This window comes from Phyllosticta capitalensis (assembly GCF_038381095.1).
Source record: "Phyllosticta capitalensis strain CBS 128856 chromosome Unknown BKA78scaffold_7, whole genome shotgun sequence".
Taxonomy (NCBI): domain Eukaryota; kingdom Fungi; phylum Ascomycota; class Dothideomycetes; order Botryosphaeriales; family Phyllostictaceae; genus Phyllosticta; species Phyllosticta capitalensis.
The window spans coordinates 409,290-425,331 of NW_027117445.1; the positions used below are offsets into that span (position 1 = coordinate 409,290).

The 16,042-nt window shown below is 56.0% G+C and overlaps 9 protein-coding genes across 9 annotated transcripts; 7 read left to right on the plus strand and 2 right to left on the minus strand.

Moving 5' to 3' along the window:
- Window positions 1-590: 590 nt before the first annotated feature.
- On the plus strand, window positions 591-1,210 carry BKA78DRAFT_160277 (uncharacterized protein). Its single transcript, XM_066883098.1, has one exon. It carries the CDS (start codon window positions 762-764, stop codon window positions 1,083-1,085), a length of 324 nt encoding a protein of 107 aa, XP_066742396.1. The 5' UTR covers window positions 591-761; the 3' UTR covers window positions 1,086-1,210.
- A 1,240-nt stretch (window positions 1,211-2,450) lies between these two features.
- Window positions 2,451-3,098, plus strand: BKA78DRAFT_160316 (uncharacterized protein). The gene has a single exon (XM_066883099.1). The coding sequence runs from the start codon at window positions 2,622-2,624 to the stop codon at window positions 3,003-3,005; it is 384 nt and encodes a 127-aa protein (XP_066742397.1). The 5' UTR covers window positions 2,451-2,621; the 3' UTR covers window positions 3,006-3,098.
- BKA78DRAFT_160321 (uncharacterized protein) lies at window positions 2,894-3,699 on the plus strand. Its single transcript, XM_066883100.1, has one exon. It carries the CDS (start codon window positions 3,192-3,194, stop codon window positions 3,666-3,668), a length of 477 nt encoding a protein of 158 aa, XP_066742398.1. The 5' UTR covers window positions 2,894-3,191; the 3' UTR covers window positions 3,669-3,699.
- A 19-nt stretch (window positions 3,700-3,718) lies between these two features.
- BKA78DRAFT_160442 (uncharacterized protein) lies at window positions 3,719-4,489 on the plus strand. The gene has a single exon (XM_066883101.1). The coding sequence runs from the start codon at window positions 3,853-3,855 to the stop codon at window positions 4,312-4,314; it is 462 nt and encodes a 153-aa protein (XP_066742399.1). The 5' UTR covers window positions 3,719-3,852; the 3' UTR covers window positions 4,315-4,489.
- On the plus strand, window positions 3,896-5,968 carry BKA78DRAFT_318212 (Glucanosyltransferase-domain-containing protein). The gene has a single exon (XM_066888760.1). It carries the CDS (start codon window positions 4,356-4,358, stop codon window positions 5,709-5,711), a length of 1,356 nt encoding a protein of 451 aa, XP_066742400.1. The 5' UTR covers window positions 3,896-4,355; the 3' UTR covers window positions 5,712-5,968.
- Window positions 5,969-6,232: 264 nt separating this feature from the next.
- Window positions 6,233-8,056, plus strand: BKA78DRAFT_354112 (GTP-binding protein-like protein; the record flags this gene model as incomplete). The annotated part of the gene is made up of 9 exons (XM_066891672.1): window positions 6,233-6,300; window positions 6,359-6,384; window positions 6,443-6,452; window positions 6,562-6,830; window positions 6,937-7,030; window positions 7,081-7,112; window positions 7,171-7,382; window positions 7,432-7,950; window positions 8,027-8,056. The coding sequence occupies 9 exons, from the start codon at window positions 6,233-6,235 to the stop codon at window positions 8,054-8,056; spliced, it is 1,260 nt and encodes a 419-aa protein (XP_066742401.1).
- A 1,209-nt stretch (window positions 8,057-9,265) lies between these two features.
- BKA78DRAFT_354113 (uncharacterized protein) lies at window positions 9,266-10,366 on the plus strand (the record flags this gene model as incomplete). Its single annotated transcript, XM_066891673.1, has 1 exon — window positions 9,266-10,366. The coding sequence occupies one exon, from the start codon at window positions 9,266-9,268 to the stop codon at window positions 10,364-10,366; it is 1,101 nt and encodes a 366-aa protein (XP_066742402.1).
- A 443-nt stretch (window positions 10,367-10,809) lies between these two features.
- On the minus strand, window positions 10,810-11,653 carry BKA78DRAFT_318222 (uncharacterized protein). Its single transcript, XM_066888761.1, has one exon. It carries the CDS (start codon window positions 11,223-11,225, stop codon window positions 11,052-11,054), a length of 174 nt encoding a protein of 57 aa, XP_066742403.1. The 5' UTR covers window positions 11,226-11,653; the 3' UTR covers window positions 10,810-11,051.
- Window positions 11,654-14,171: 2,518 nt separating this feature from the next.
- Window positions 14,172-15,972, minus strand: BKA78DRAFT_344858 (uncharacterized protein; the record flags this gene model as incomplete). Its single annotated transcript, XM_066890471.1, has 3 exons — window positions 14,172-14,234; window positions 14,367-14,996; window positions 15,046-15,972. Coding segments are annotated over 3 exons (1,620 nt in total), but the record flags the coding sequence as incomplete, so codon positions are not given.
- Between the last annotated feature and the right edge of the window lie 70 nt (window positions 15,973-16,042).

The window sequence follows — 16,042 nt, forward strand, 5'->3', positions numbered from 1 at the left end:
GTAGGAAGTGGCTGGCCGGTCGGCTTAGTGGACATATCTTTGGATCGAATCGTCTGGGCAAAGTCTTGCTACTCTAGGGGCTTGGTTGCGCTGCTGCTGTGCTGAGGCTGTGCATGTTTAAAACGCAAGCAGGCTTATATATCTTTTTTGAGAATGCTTGGGCAGATGGGGAGGATGGAGAAATTCAAGGCTGGGTTTGGATGTCCGAGGCTTGTGAGATTGACAAGAGAGGTGGATTTGAGAAAAAGAAGACAAGTTGGATCGTCGGGGAGAACATGGTGCAGGATGAGGCGGTAGTGTGTATACGAGTAAATGCCTTAACCCAGATGCTCTTCCGCATCCATGTGGCGATGCTGATGGCTGTGTTGTTGACGGGCGGTCACCTCAAACCTCCAGTTGCTAGCTCGTCGGCTCGATAGGACAAGCTATCAATCAATGACCAAAAGCGGGAATAACCATCGCTTCACAGCTTAACTCTGCAATATTGAGACTCTTCTGCAACCGATCACTGAATCCTACCTGTTTCCTGCAACATTCTGCCAAACGACCACCATGTATAGCTTATAGGAGGCCAATAACAGTCGAGCGCTCCATCGTCACTCGCCTGTCTCGAGCTCGTTGATACCCGCAAAAGCAACGTCAACACCAGGCAGACCCTATTATGCAGTCTCTCACCCCATCTCGTTCAATCGAAGCTTGGCAAGCTTGAAAGGCGCAATGAAATCACGAGTGTGGAAATTCGAGCAACCGTGCAAGGGATTATGCTTTCCAACCCCCCCAGCCCGGTTCTTGCTTTTTCCTCGCTTTTCGCTTTTTCACTTTTTGCTTCGGGCATGGCGGCCGCGCCGAGGCAGGGAGCCTGGGCTTCGGTGATGCCTTTATGCCTGTCTATCTTTTGGTTGATAGGCTTGGTTGGTGTTGAGCGCATTTATGGGCGTTGTGGGTGCTGCCGCTCGTGTTATGGCGAGATGGAGGGGTGGTTGGCTGGCTGGCCGGCCACCACGACCGTGCCGTGTTGCTGCGATGTGAGGAGAGCAGCATGTCGACACTGTCAACTCGTTTCAACAGAGCAAAGGCCGCGATGAGTCAATCCAGCCAACTCGTGTCGTAGAGTAGCAATCCAAAACGCTGAAACACTCACTCCCCAGCCCAAATGTCTCTGATGTCATCGCCATCGAAGAAATGCTCTTCAATCCGTCGATGCGTAGGTATTAATGACAACTGATCATGGAATACTCTTTCGAAGCAACAGCAGCAAGCGGCTTCCTTTCCAGCCCGGCTCCGCGGACAGCCGGTGAGGTGGGCGTGCGCCGTTGCCGTCGGCGTTTGTCTAGACTACTCTGTCGCTTCCCGGCTGTGAAGCGGGTTTTTAGCCAGCAATGTGATCAAGCAGGAGCAGGAGTTATCGAGAAAAAAGGACGATTGGTTTCCAACCCTCTCGTTCTCGCGTCTGACAGATGTCATGAGCACCTCCGCCGTTGAAAAGAGCCCAGAGGGCAGGGCAGGCAGAGCAAAAAATGACGTCACGGAATCTGCGCGCTCCCTTGCCGCCGCCCGCCGGAGATCATGGGCATTTTGGAGCCGGCGGGCGGAAGCTGGCAAGGGCATGGAGAAAGAGTGGGGACACGAACGACCACCGGACGGAACTTGGCCCCTTCCGCGCGCTTCGAATTCTAGACTTTGTCTTGGCGAGCACCTGTGGATTGGTCAAGGGGGAAGGAATTCAAGGGACTGAGGGGTGGTGATAATGAGAGCTGGCGACCATTTTTCTCCGTCACAACAGTCATCCCCCAGCTACAGCATGACTGCCGAAAATCGTGTGGCAGGCCCAGCCAGCGGAGAGGGCGATGAACTGGCCACCGGAAAGTGGGGCCCCATTTTTCAAGGCCAACAAGGTTGTTTTAAGGTTGTTTGTGCGGCGCGTGCGGGCCCCAAATGTTAAGTGGGTCCGCAGCCAATGCGCTCAAATCACGTCAGTTCAGTTATGCGCCATGCATTCCTCGAAAACGAGAGAACACCCCACGAAGGATGCGAAGGCGTGGCAGATTTTGGTCATGGAAAGGGAGGGAAGATGGAGTGAGGTCATGGCGGATCACGGATGTCCATGGTTGAAGTGCGAGAGGAAAATGGATGGGATGGAGGATAGATATTTTTACATGTCACCACCACAACTTCGACCTCAGGCACGCCGGGAAAGGGGCAGTGCATGCACTCTGAAGGGCACCGTTCCCGCGCTTCTCGAACGACTCTGGCCCGCGAGCTCGGGTCGCGGACGGTGATCGCTATATCTGGGGGGCGCCGCCGTTGGCGTGGGTTGTTGGGAAAGGGGTGGGGAATTGTAAGCTACGGCATGCCGAAAGACATCGACGATGAATTGATGAAGTCTGACTCTGTTGATGAAAAGGGTCTTGGTTCAGTTCTCTGAGGCTCTCTGTCTCGGGAAGGGTCAGTGGGTTGAAACGGGGGATCCAGGAAATTCTCTGATGAAAGGTGAAGTGTCAGGGCTGCGGTTGGCTGCATTTTTTTGAGTGAGGAGTGAACTGTCTCGACGCACCCGCCAGAAAAGATCTGGATCTCCCTCCAGCCAGTCCACATGTTGTTTCACCTACAATGTTAACCTTATGTGCCTTGGTCGAGCGGTCAAGCTGCGCGCATATTGGTTTTGGCGGGTTAGGACTTGCTTTTCGTCTTCGCTCTGGCTTCGCTCTGGCGACGTTTTTCTTGGACTGGCTTGCCCAGACGGCACAGCATCACCAAAGCAGATGGTAGAGGTGGCCGTTTCCTGCTTTGGTTTCGCGCCGACGCCACTGCTCGGGAGCGTTTCTTGTGGCGTCGGTCCAACCGTCGTCCAAGCTCCCACCCGTATGCTCACACACTCTGCACAAGAAACACGAAGCAAAGACTCTTCAAATCCTGCGTCTCAGCCTCGTGGCAGCCGAGGCAACACTATTCAATCTCCAGACCATCTAGCCAAAGACTGCAGACGGCATAGGTGCAGTGGCTAGTCCCAATGCAAGACGTTGCTGGCGCATCTACGTGCGAAGGACAATGGTTTCGTTGCTACAACCGCTGGTGGCTGGTAGACAAGTCTTGCGGATGCTGCTGTGGTGGTGTCGCTGTTGGACAGCAACCTGGCGCTGGCGGTTTCAAATTTGACTTTTCCAAGATTCATTCACCAACGAGCAGCAAGAATGACACGAGGTGGAAAAGGCTCGCGTGGGAAATTCGACCAGAGCCTTGGTGGGCGTGTGATTGGCGAGCGGTTTGAAATGACGATGCTCGGCATTAGCTCATCGGTCAATGGGCGTGGTGGTGCAGACGAGGAGCGGTGTAAAGGGAGAGAATACACTTTGAGAGGTTGCCAGACGGAGGAGCTTCCTAGACCAACGGCTGGATTTGGATCGGCCCGCATCACGAACCTGGCGCCGTCAACAATGGCTCCACGCGAACAGTCGAGACGAGACTGGGAGGAGACGGCGTGGCTGGGAGACGAGAGCAGTGGTGGATACTGGGTGAGGCCGTGGTTCAAAAATAGAAGACTAAGACGGCGGGTGGAGTTTGCCCCGGTCGACCTGAAGTGTTGTACAGCTCGAGTTCGTGTTGACGGATCCGCGGGCGACTTGGCGTGCTTGGAGTGCTTGGATGGCAAGGCAACGACGCACCTATAGCTTTGTGCAGTCAATGGCGGCGGTTAACATGTATTCAACATCTTTTGAGCATTCAAGACGATGTTTATTGTCCCAGTTAGGCCGTCAGTGTCGTATTTGGGCGCACCGCACTGCCTCTGGGCGGCCGGGGAGCCCTGTTTGTTCAGAGCCAACGGGCGGTGCTGGGGCGTCAGAGATAGAGCAAATGACATCGCTGGTTTCAAGATCGTCGGCGGCCGATCAGGCCTGTTGTTCCCAGTGTTCCAGTGTGCTCGTCCGGGGGGCCCCTCCTCTCGATCGGCGCTGCACGCTGCACTACGCCTGTACGTCTGCACCACCACGACCAAAACTGCAACTGCCACTGCCAAAACTACCTTCCCTCACTCCACATGCCATCCCTGCTTGCCCTGCCTGCTCTCCTTTTCCTGCCCTACATAGTCCATGGCTAACCCCCTCCTCCCACCTCTTTCCACTTACACTCTGTCCCGCCAACCTCCCCTTCGCAGACAATTCGACGAGCCGTGACCTAATTCCGTTACTTCTTCTCTGGGAAGCCTCTCACTCTTTTGAGCTTCCTTCTCTTTGCTCGATCCACTCTTCGTCTCCCACCATTCGCTGTCTTTGGTTTTCCCTCGGCCACCCGTCTGACCACTTCTCCACCACTTGATCTCCTCTTCCAAAAGTCCAATCCTCCTCTTCTCGACCAAGATGAAGTTTGGCACGGCGCTGCTCAGTGCCGCGCTTGCCGCTGTCCCGGCCTTTGCGACCCAGACCGGAAACAACAAGCTCACTCCCGTTGTTGTCAGGGGAAATGCCTTCTTCGCGGATAAGATCCGCTTCTACGTCCGTGGCATTGACTACCAGCCTGGAGGTTCTTCCAATTTGGACGACCCGCTTGCCAATCCGGACAACTGCCGACGTGACGTGAAGTACTTCAAGGAGCTGGGCATCAACGTAGTCCGCATTTACACGGTCGACAACTCGGCAACTCACGACGAGTGCATGAACGAACTGGCTGATGCTGGTATTTACCTGGCTCTCGATGTCAACACTCCCAAGTACTCGATCAACCGCGCCGAACCCAAGGCATCTTACAACGATGTTTACCTTCAGAACGTCTTCGCGACCATTGACGCATTCGCCAACTACACCAACACTTTGCTCTTCTTCTCCGGCAACGAGGTCATCAACGACGAGAAGAGCACTGGTGCTGCGCCCTACGTCAAGGCCGTCACTCGTGACATGAAGCAGTACATTGGCTCCATGGGTTACCGCCCCATTCCCGTCGGTTACTCGGCTGCTGATGTCGAGTCCAACCGTTACGAGACTGCGACTTACATGAATTGCGGTACCGATGACGAGCGCTCCGACTTCTTCGCCTTCAACGACTACTCGTGGTGCAACCCATCTTCTTTCACCCAGTCTGGTTGGGACGCCAAGGTCAAGCAATACGCCGACTACTCCATTCCTCTCTTCCTATCCGAGTACGGCTGCAACAAGGGTGTGCGCAACTTTGAGGAAGTCAGGTCGCTGTACGGCACCGACATGATTTCTGTCTACTCGGGCGGTCTCGTGTACGAGTGGTCGGAAGAGGGTAACAAGTACGGTCTTGTCGAGATTGAGGGCGACAAGGTCAACCCCAAGCCCGACTACGACGCTCTCAAGAAGGCTCTCGCTGGTACCCCGCCTCCCGAGGGCGACGGTGGCTACAAGCCCAACGGTCCTCCTTCGCAGTGCCCCAAGAAGTCCAACACCTGGGATGTCGACACTGATGCTCTGCCTGCTATCCCTAGCCCGGCCAAGAAGTACATGACCGAGGGCGCTGGTACGCCCAAGGGTCTCAACGGCCCCGGCTCTCAGAACGCCGGTACCGAGTCCTCTGGCACCGCTACTGCTGGCTCCGGCAAGGTTACCGCAACGGCCTCTGGCAAGGGTGCTGCCTCCACCGGCGGCAAGAAGACTGGCGCTGCTTCTGCTGTCCAGATCCCCAGGATGGAGACTGCTCCTTTCGTCGCGAGCTTGGTCGTCCTCATCTCGACCCTCTTGGGCGCTGCTCTTCTCTAAAAAGCCAAATGGGCTCCCTTTTTCTGACGATTCTTTCCCCCCTTTCGTGTCTTTATAGTTAATTGGACTTCGGCGGCCGGTTTCTGCTCCGGCATCGAGCTTTGCATGGAAGGCAGATAATGCTTTTTGCTTCTGATGGTATTAGAGTTAGGGCTTGATATGATTCGGCGTAGTAACCCTTTGGTCGCTCGCGGGGAAAAGCGAGCCGGCTGGGTTAGCAATAAGACGAGTTTTATGAAATACAATTATCAACAAGATGCTTGGCTCTGCTGTGATGCGATGACACGGAACCTGGAGGATGAAATACGAGTGTGTCCCAGCGTCTGCATGTCTCGGGGTACACACTTGTTTCGACGCGCTCCGGCCGATCATTGCGGTACAAAGTCCTGGACTGTTATTGGACACCGTTATCGATAAGTGGAAAGAATCACCGGTGACGGCATCCGCATGTCTTTTCTCAGTCGCCAGACCACGACTGCTTTGCGCCAGACCTCAACACCAATTCCTCTCACCTCGTCAAGATGCCTCGCGATCCGTTGATTGGCCTCGTCGGCAAGCCGTCCTCGGGCAAGTCGACCACGTTGAACAGGTGCGCCAAATCAATCTTACCCTCTTCCACCACGCGATACTGAAGCATTGCGCGCCAGCTTGACAGACGCGACCTCGAAAGTCGGTACGTGTCAGATCTTTGGAAACGATGCCTTTTACAAGCTCTACTGACAGCGCTCCAGGAAACTTCCCGTAAGCCGTCCCTCCACCCCCATCATGCCATCGTACCACCTGCGGCCACCCCTCCACCTGCAACCAACAATCGACCTTGTCGACACACAGCGCTGAGTCCGGCGGGCAGGTTCACGACCATCGACCCTCAACGGGCCATCGGGTACCTCCAAATCGAATGCGCGTGCGCGCGCTTCGGGCTACAGGAAAAGTGCAAGCCCAACTACGGCGGGTGCACTGACGGCCGGCGGTCGGTGCCGATTGAGCTGCTGGACGTCGCGGGTCTGGTGCCTGGCGCGCACGAGGGCAAGGGCCTGGGAAATCGCTTCTTGGATGACCTGAGACATGCGGACGCGCTGGTGCATGTGGTGGATGTGAGCGGCGCGACGGACGCTGAGGGTGAGTGAGGCGCGTTGCTGGTGTTGGTGGTGTGAGGCTCGCTCGCGATTTGCGAGTGAGGATGGTTGGGAGGGATTGCGCTGTTTGCTGACTGACTGGACAACAGGCAAGGCGACAAGAGGCTATGACCCTTCTCAGGACATTGCATGGTTGCGCTCTGAGATTGTTCGGTGGGTGCAGGGGAACTTGATGGAGAAATGGTATGGCTCTTTCGACCTCACTACAATACATATTCTCACTTCTTTCCCAGGGGTTCTATCAAACGACGGCACGTCGCCGTAAGTGAGTTTCCATCCTTTGACCGCCTCATCCACTGCGCAGATGCTGACGTCTCCATCAGAGGCCAATGCCGTCGAGACGCTGCAGACCCAATTTTCCGGATACGGCAGTACTTCGACCGTTGTCGCCCGCTGCCTTGACCGGCTGGGGTTAAAGGAGCCCCTGGAGCACTGGTCCAACGAGACGATAGAAAAGGTCGTCAACGCATTTGTCGACGAAAAGTTCCCCACCGTCATTGCACTGAACAAGATCGACCACCCAGATGCCGACAAGGTGCGTGTCCTCCGCCCCTGGCACTCAACCGCGCCATTGACTTGTCCAGAACATTGCCAAAATCACCAAGCTCCACGACCCACAAACAATTGTCCTCTGCTCCGCCATCAGCGAAGTCTTCCTGCGACGCCTCGCCAAACAAGGCTTCATCCGATACACCGAGGGCAGCGAGTTTGTCGACACGCGCGAAGACCTAATCGAGTCAGGCGAGCCTGATGGCGGCGGCCTTAAAGAGATGGACGAGAAACTCAAGCAGCGCATCGAGAACCTCAAGGACATGGTGCTGTACCGCTTCGGCAGCACGGGCGTGGTTCAGGTGCTGAGCCGCGCGGCCGAGCTGCTTGGTCTTGTGCCCGTCTTCCCCGTCCGCAGTATCCACGGTTTTGGCGCTGGCGGCCAGGGCGCTGCTGCGCAGGCCGCTTTCCGCGACTGCGTGCTCGTCAAGAAGGGCAGCACCGTCGGCGACGTGTATAGGAAGGTCATGGGCGATGCGCCGTTGGCGTTTGTCGAGACGGTCGGCGGCGTACGCGTTGGCGAGGACGACTTGGTTGCGGTGGGGAAGAACGACGTGAGTACATCTTTGGTTTCTTCTCTGTTTTGTTTGCTCTCTTGTGGAGTAAGCTTGATGCTGACACGCTGCACAGATCCTGTCCTTCAAGGTCGGCAAGGCATAATAGGTTGGGCCTTGGTGTTCCTGCCTGCCGGTTGTTGGATGATGGACTACCATTTGCATTCTCCCCCTTCTCTTCTAACCCACGTATCTACCTCACCTACCTAACCTCTCCTCGCCCAATAGACAGATTTCAAGACCATTTATGTGCATACTCTTACCTATTTATTCACGGTTATTTACTGAATCCACCCCGTTCCACTCTCCCCCAAACTGAATCCACATGTGGTTACTCAATCCACCCCGTTAAACTAGATCCGCTCTCCTGGAAACTGAACCTATCCTTCCTTTACGACATGCAGCCTCTTGAACTGGTTCGTCATTAGATGACCCTTATAAAGTCTATGCGTGTATAGCTTTTCTTAACTTATTACCATATCGCGATAGCTCTCTTACCTCTTCCTTGCGTTTTACGCTACTGTCTAGTTTGAGGGGGTGGATTGAGTAACTAGATGTGGATTCAGTTTATCTTCAAGGCAAGAGGGTGGATCCAGTAAGTGCCCCATTTATCTACCCGCCAGACACTAAATATCAGCCATCAACTGACTCAACACGATGCAAGGACGCGGGTTGAGAGTGCGTATGGTGTGCATTGACGGAGGAAATGAAGGCATCTTCGCTGTATGGACTGTAATCCATGCGGTTCAAGAAGGCCAGACAGTTCTCGGGAGTCAGGCTTAGTGGAGAAAGTAGTGGCACACACGAGCCGGTAAGTGACTACAGAGACCAAGAAAGAGAACAGAAAAGAAAGGTATCCATCTGATGGAGCGCGGATAGGAGAAATTCAAGTGTCCCATTCGTGTAGGGCTAGAACACATTTGCTACCAAGCCTTGGACGCAACAATGACAAGCTGCTTCCACCGCTTTCAAAAGGCAAAACAGACTTCCATTGAAGCGAGCAAATGCTAGGTCCGGGCGACCATTGAAATGGGAGGTAGGGCAGACACAGGAGAAGGAGCGGCTGCCTCCCCTTACCCACGCCATCTTGGGTGAAGCTCCACCCACCTTCTCAACACCCGCCAGCTCCGCACGTCATCTTCGACTGCACATTTCACCGCATCATCTTCAGCCACAACAATCAAGACTGCTGAGTTCTTCTGAAAGATGGAAGACCTGAAACAAGGCAAGTGCACGCACACCTCTCCTATCAATTGCGGCCATTATAACGCGAGCAGCCTGTGCCGAGGCATTCCAACTCAAAGCCCGTCTCGTCATGAACACCGCCGTCCCCGCAGCATGGCGACCCATGATCTTCCAAGGCAACACACAGCAAGAGGCGGACGAGGAGGCCAAGAGGTTCTTCTGGAAACTGCTCATGAGGCACGTCTTTACCATGACCTGGATCACCGAAAGACAGAAGGCGGACATTTATAGCGATTTCTTTCGCCGCCTTCTCGATGAGCTGCGAAATACGGGCGTTTTCGAAACTAGAGTCGTCTTGCTTCCCAGAGTGCAACAGGAACAGGACCAATTCCTGGACAAATTTTTAGGCCTCTCAATAAGGCTAGCAGACGCGAAGGCCCGTCAATCCAAGACAGGAGATGAGATCATGCTACTCAATTCTGAGCTCGCGGACATGTTTATGAGCCAGGATATGAAGGATGGCCGTAACGATCTGACCCCTTTTCAACGCGCTACTGAACAGAAGCCTACCTCGCTACAGGGTTATGTACAAGCCATGCGCGACTCCCCCTATCCGCTGAAGGTCCACATAGATAGAGTCGTCAATGACAGACGCTGCGATCCCGAAGCCTGGTTTCCTTACTACACTGGCTACAGTACCCTACTTCCACGACGCAACGTCCAATCCAACACAGACACCGGAACTCCCACGGCCAACCCCAAGCCTAAACGGGATGGGTTGTGGGGCGAGGATGGCCACACGATCACTCGGGAGCTTCTCCAGAGCCTCGTGCAATCTTCGGGGCGCAAACCTGGCGACAGCTCACCTCTGTCGCGCGACGACCAAACCAGCACAGGCAGCGAATCTCCCACGGCCAAACTCAAGCCTAAACGGGATGGGTTGTGGGGCGAGGATGGCCACACGATAACTCGGGAGCTCCTTCAGAGCCTCGTGCAATCTTCGGCGCGCAAACCGGGCGACAGCTTACCTTCACCACGCGACGACCAAATCAGCACAGGCAATGGAACGCACGAGGCCGAGCCCGAGCCTGGAGCCCCGGCCTCCGACCATGATGACAATACGAAACCTCCAGAGGACAATCTTGAGCAGTCTCCCCGAGCTCCAAAGCGCAAACCGGAGAGCCCACCGCCACCTATGCGCGCAAGCCCCCATGGACGCCCGTCTACCTAGATTTCTTGCAACCAGCCCGATCCAGTTTAGTGAAGCATACTGAGGATAGAGGCGCTTGCATGCTTCTTTGTATTTCCCAAAGTGCAAGTACTCCAAGCATGGATGTTGTGCGGATGCATGATACAAGGGCGGGCGAAAAGCGTTGGTGTTGGTCGAACGTGAGATACTGTTGCTTCTTTCAGCGCCTGTCTGCCCAGATGATGGGATGGCTGGCTACCTGTTGTGAATGAAGCGGGCATTCAGTTCCAAGAGAAGAAGGGGAAGTAGAAGTAGAAAGCGGAGAGAATGTTTGGGGCCTCCTTGGCTGGAAATCGAGGAACAGCAGGCAGGCGAATGCTTCATTTTCAACATCATTCAAAGTTCCCACGGTTTGAGTCGCTGAACGAGACGGCGAGGAGCAGTCAAGCAGCACATAGACATTCTGCAGTCAGGAAGACTTTTCATTACTACACTATTTTTTTATCTCCTTTTTTCCCTCTCTGTCTGTTCGACCTCGACACTAAAATGTCCCTCCACAGAGTCCACTGTTCTATCCGCTCAACGTCAACGCTTCCATTCTCTCCAATCTATTACTAACACATTCACACAGAAAAAGATCAAAAAGACAAAGGAAAATTCTTACTCAGCCACGCACTTGATGTACTACTCACAGTGAGTACATACAGCAAGACATCATGGCCACAGATTAGTACGTCTCCGCATTCGCCCACGTAATTGCGCCATCCATGCACTTTGTGCCCGGCGCAACCATCTGCCACGTCACGACGCCCCAGTTGCAGAGACCAAACATGCCCTCGCCATTGCAGAAGAGCTTGCCGTCGCTGTTGCACGGCGAGCTGCTCGCCGTCGTTGTGGGCATGGGCGACGGTGACGCGCGCACAGGAGACGACGCAGCAGCAGCACCCCCTGCAGCCGCCGTGCTCGAAGCAGCAGGTGCAGGCGTCGAGGAGCCCGTTCCGACAACCTTGTTGCCCTCGGCGTTGTCGTCGCTGGCCGCCACGATGGCGTTGTTGACGCACTGCGTCCCCGGCGCCACCGGCTGCCACTGCACGCGCCCGTTGTCGCAGAGCGCGTACAGGTACTTGTTGTCGGCGCGGCACACGAGCTGTCCGTTGTTTTGGGCTGTGCACCGGCGGGCGGGCGAGGGCGAGGGAGATGGCGATGGCGAGGGGGAAGGAGAGGGGGAGGCAGACGTTGACGGAGCCGGGTTGGGAGAGGGGGTCACAGTGCTTGTGCGCGTCCGCGTCCGCGTCCGCGTGCGGCGGCTGGTGACGAGGGTGGTGATCGATGGCGTGGGAGAGGATGAGGGTGTAGGGGTAGGAGTCGGCGAGCTGGACGGCGGCGTCTGCGTCGATGGCGCAGGCGTGCTCGACGGGTCAGGGGTCGACGAGCTGCTGCTGCTGGACACGACTGGCGGTGGCAGCGAAGGAGTGGAGCTGCTGGATGGTGACGTCGTGCTCCGCGACCGCGTCCTCGTCCGCGATCCCGTGTTGTGCGGGTGCGTAATGGTGTGCGTGTACGTCCTCGTGTGCGTATGGGTGTGCGTAGCCATGTCTGGGTCTCCAGATGAGGAGGAGCTCGAGCTCGATACAGCTGGCGTGGAGCTCGAAGACGAGCCAGGGTCAGACGAGGACGAGGAAGAAAAGCTACTGCTGCTGGAGGACACCACGGGCGGCGTAACGGGATCCGAGACTATCGAAGCCGTGGTTGACAGGGAGCTACTTGGTACAATCGACAGAGTGATGGGACTGCCGGAAGTTACTACTGATGAGCTGCTGGAGCTCGAAGAAACCGAGCTGGCCGTGACCGTCACTGTGCTGGGACCGTCTGAACTGCTCGGAGATGGCGTTCCCGAGCTCGAAGAAACGGGCGAAGTGGACATGGAGCTGCTGGGCGTAATCGTCACTGTGACTGGACCGTCCGAACTACTCGAAGACGAGGTTCCGGAGCTCGAAGACACCGGGCTGGGTGTGCTCGAACTCGAACTGACTGCAGCAGAACCAGAACTCGACGCCGAAGACGTCGTGGGCATCGGGAAGGATCCATCAGAGCTCGTGCTCGAGCTTGGCGTAAACGTAGGGGTTTCTACGAGAAGCGTAAAGCTCAACGGGTTGAGGTCCGTGGCGAACATGAGGAGTCGCTGCGTGGTGATGCCATCATACGCCGCAGTCATGGTCATCAATGTCGCAAAGCTAGTCGTGGGGACATCGCGACTTGTGGGGGAAACTGTGAAGGTGCTTGACTGTGCAGTGACGACGTGCGTACGCACACCAGGGCCGTCGTAGTAGTTTTCAGCAAAGACGCGCATGGACGGATTTGAGGTCGACGAAAGAGTGGTTGGCGATGCGGAACTGCTTGATGGCGTTGAGCTCGAGGTGACTGGGCCGGTGCTGGAGCTGCTTGATGGCGTGGCCGACGATGTCGAACTGGATCCTGCAGAGCTCGTGCTTGATGGCGTCGACGCAGACGATCCAGGGGAGCTTGAGCTTGAGCTCGATACAGCCGGAGTCGATTGACTTGTGGATTGCGAGCTTGAACTCGATACAACCGACGAAATTGTTTGACTGGACTGAGAGCTCGAACTTGACGCAACCGAGGAGGTTGTCTGGCTCGAGGGTTGAGAAGAGCTCGAGCTTGAACTCGATGCAACCGATGACGTCGTCGAACTCGATGACGGAGAACTCGCGGGAGAACTTGAGCTTGGTGCAGCTGATGAAGTCGTTTGACCCGTAGACTGAGTGCTTCCGGTAGAGCTCGAGCTTGAAATAGCCGATGACGTTGTTTGACCAGTGGAACTGGTCGACGATACGCTTGCCTGGGAACTCGGCGATGGCGTGGTCGACGGGATCTCTACCACGTACGTGTACGTATAAGTTGGCATACCGCTTGATGCGGTTGACGTCGAATCTCTGGGGAACATCAAAATTGTCCGGGGAGTGGCGCCTCCGTACATGGCCGTGATGGTGTAAGGAGCGTAGGTGGCCATGAAACTTGCTGGGGTTGCAACTGCAGGAGTGACTACTATAGTCCTCGATGCAGGTGACAGGCCTGAATACGTAAAGTAAAGAGTGTCTGTGCCGCTTGCAATTCCAGATCCAGAGGGAAGGTAGTAGCCCCGCGTTCTCACGCCTGTCGAGGAGCTTACTGGCGCCGACGTCGTGGCTTGTCCAGAAGTAGACACAGGCATTACCGTCGTGAAGGTGCTCATGTCACTCGAATGGTCATGAATGACGTTATCCCCGTCCGTGGTGGTAAGCGTGACGACAACCGGAATCGATGTGGTAAATGTGGTCAATGCCCCCGTAAGACTGGGAGTTGTCGACTGCATTGGCGTTTCGATGAGTTCGGTGTAGTAATCGCCTGCAGCAGACGGAGACAAAGCGATAGTTAGAGTACTTTGACCTTCATATGCCGCGTATATCGTGGTTGAGATTCTAGGCTCGCCCTGGTAGCCCGCCCCCGGCACAACCACAAAGGTTCTTGGTCCATTCACACTCTGCGTTGGATTAACTGTGACAGTGTGTGTCATATAATCACGGACACCCCAGGTAGGATCATATCGCCGTGTAACGAGTGGCGACGGAGGGACTGAACTTGAGGTCGAGATAGCCTGAGTCGAAGTTCCCGATCCGGACGACGTAGTTGTGCTTGATGGGATCACGACCGGAGCCGCAGTGCTTGAGCTGGAAGGTCCTGCTGCCGACGATGAGGACGACGACGGGATAACAACCGGAGCCACACTGCTTGAGCTGGAAGGTCCTGCTGCCAACGATGAGGACGAAGACGACGGGATAACAACCGGAGCCCCGCTGCTTGAGCTAGTAATTCCCGCTGCCGACGATGAGGACGAAGACGACGGGATCACGACCGGAGCCGCGCTGCTTGAGCTGGAAGGTCCTGCTACCGACGAAGACGAAGACGACGGGATAACGACGGGAGCCGCGCTGCTCGAGCTGGAGGGTCCTGCTACCGACGAAGACGAAGACGACGGGATCACGACCGGAGCCACACTGCTTGAGCTGGAAGGTCCTGCTGCCGACGATGAGGACGACGACGGGATCACGACCGGAGCCGCGCTGCTTGAGCTGGTAGTTCCTGCTACCGACGAAGATGAACTCGAGCTCGGTATGACGACCGGAGCAGCACTACTTTGACTCGTGGATCCCACCGAAGACGAGGACGATGGGATGACGACCGGAGCAGCCGAGGAAGACGAAGCAGGCGGATCTGAGGAGGTCGGCGTCGATGGAGGAGGAGGGGTAACAACATCTTCCTCATAAAAGGTCTCCGTCGTGGTGTACGGCGTGACTCCGCCGGTCGAATCCGTGCTCTGGGCGATTTCGACAACCGTGGTGCGATGGACAGTGGTGTACGGAGTCGTGGGCGTAGGGGATACGACTTGGACTTCGGTAAGGGTTCTCGTTGAAGTGTACGTGTAAGTCCTCGGCCCAAACATCGCGTCGCTTGTGCTGCTGCGGCCAACAACGGTCACCGTGGTTACGAACGTGGTGGTGTACGGCGTGGTGACTGGAGTCGATGAGGACGACGATGAAGTTGGAGTCGATGTAGGCGATGGTGGCCCCGCATTTCCAGTGGCTGGCAGCATGCGTTCGTGTGGGAACTCATCATTCTGTGGGAAGAATCAGTAGAAGCGAGACATGCTCGGAAAGTCGACGTACCTGCTCAGCAGACTCGGAAAGGTCTCTCTTCTTCTTCCCATCATATTTAATCTCGTTCCAATCCTCCAGCTTCTTGACCGGCTGCTCCTCAGTCCAGCATCCATCGCCAATGGGCTCATGGAGTTTCGCCCTCTGACCGTACTTGAGGTTGCGATAGACGGTGTCACCGGGGTAGGGGAACTTGACCTCGCTGTTGGGCCTGGTGAGGCAGACGTGCCTGTTCCATCTCCCCCATGGACCGTAGCCGCCGGCATTGAAGTTGTTCTCGTCCCTCCATTGCTCTGACTCGAGGTCGAAGCCTTCGACGTTGACGTTGGCGATGAACAGGGTCGGCAGATGCTTCAACCAGCCCTTGCCCGCCTTCTTTGGCTTCTTCTTGTACTCGCTGCCGACAATCTCGATGGGTGAACAAAACATCCACATCTCAGGCTTGCCGCTGCGTGGCACCTGCGGAAACCACGTCATGGCCAGCGTGTACTTGCCATTGGCGGCGTCTGCTGGCAGCTTGAACTTTTGCGGCTGGAGTTTTCCCTCGACCGCCCCCGGACACGCGCCGTGGATCGAGGTGACAACTTTGAATTCCGAGTTCTTCTTCGGAGGCTGGTCCGGGCTGATCGCAATTTGGCATGATCCACCGGTGTGGGCGGTGAATCCTTCGAGTTGGGCCTCGTGTTCCTGGCCGGCTTGGAGTTTCGTCCGTCCGCCGGGGATGGACAACGTGTCCCAAATTGAGCCCTGGCAGGGGTAATTGGGGAAAGTCCCAAGGGGTTCACCGCCCCTCAAGAGTGCGGTGAAGTCGTAGGAACGCGGATAATTGAGCGTGAGATGGGTGGTCTTGGGATCAAGCTCAAGCTGCTCTGGAGCCGGAGCTGGTGAGGCCAAGGTGGCCCCCAGAAAGAGGCCCACGAGGCCAGCTTTGAAAGCCATGTTGACGGGCCCAGCAATTTCAGTTGCTGCGTCAGTCGGAGGGGGAACGAGACGTTGGAGAGGCTTTCTT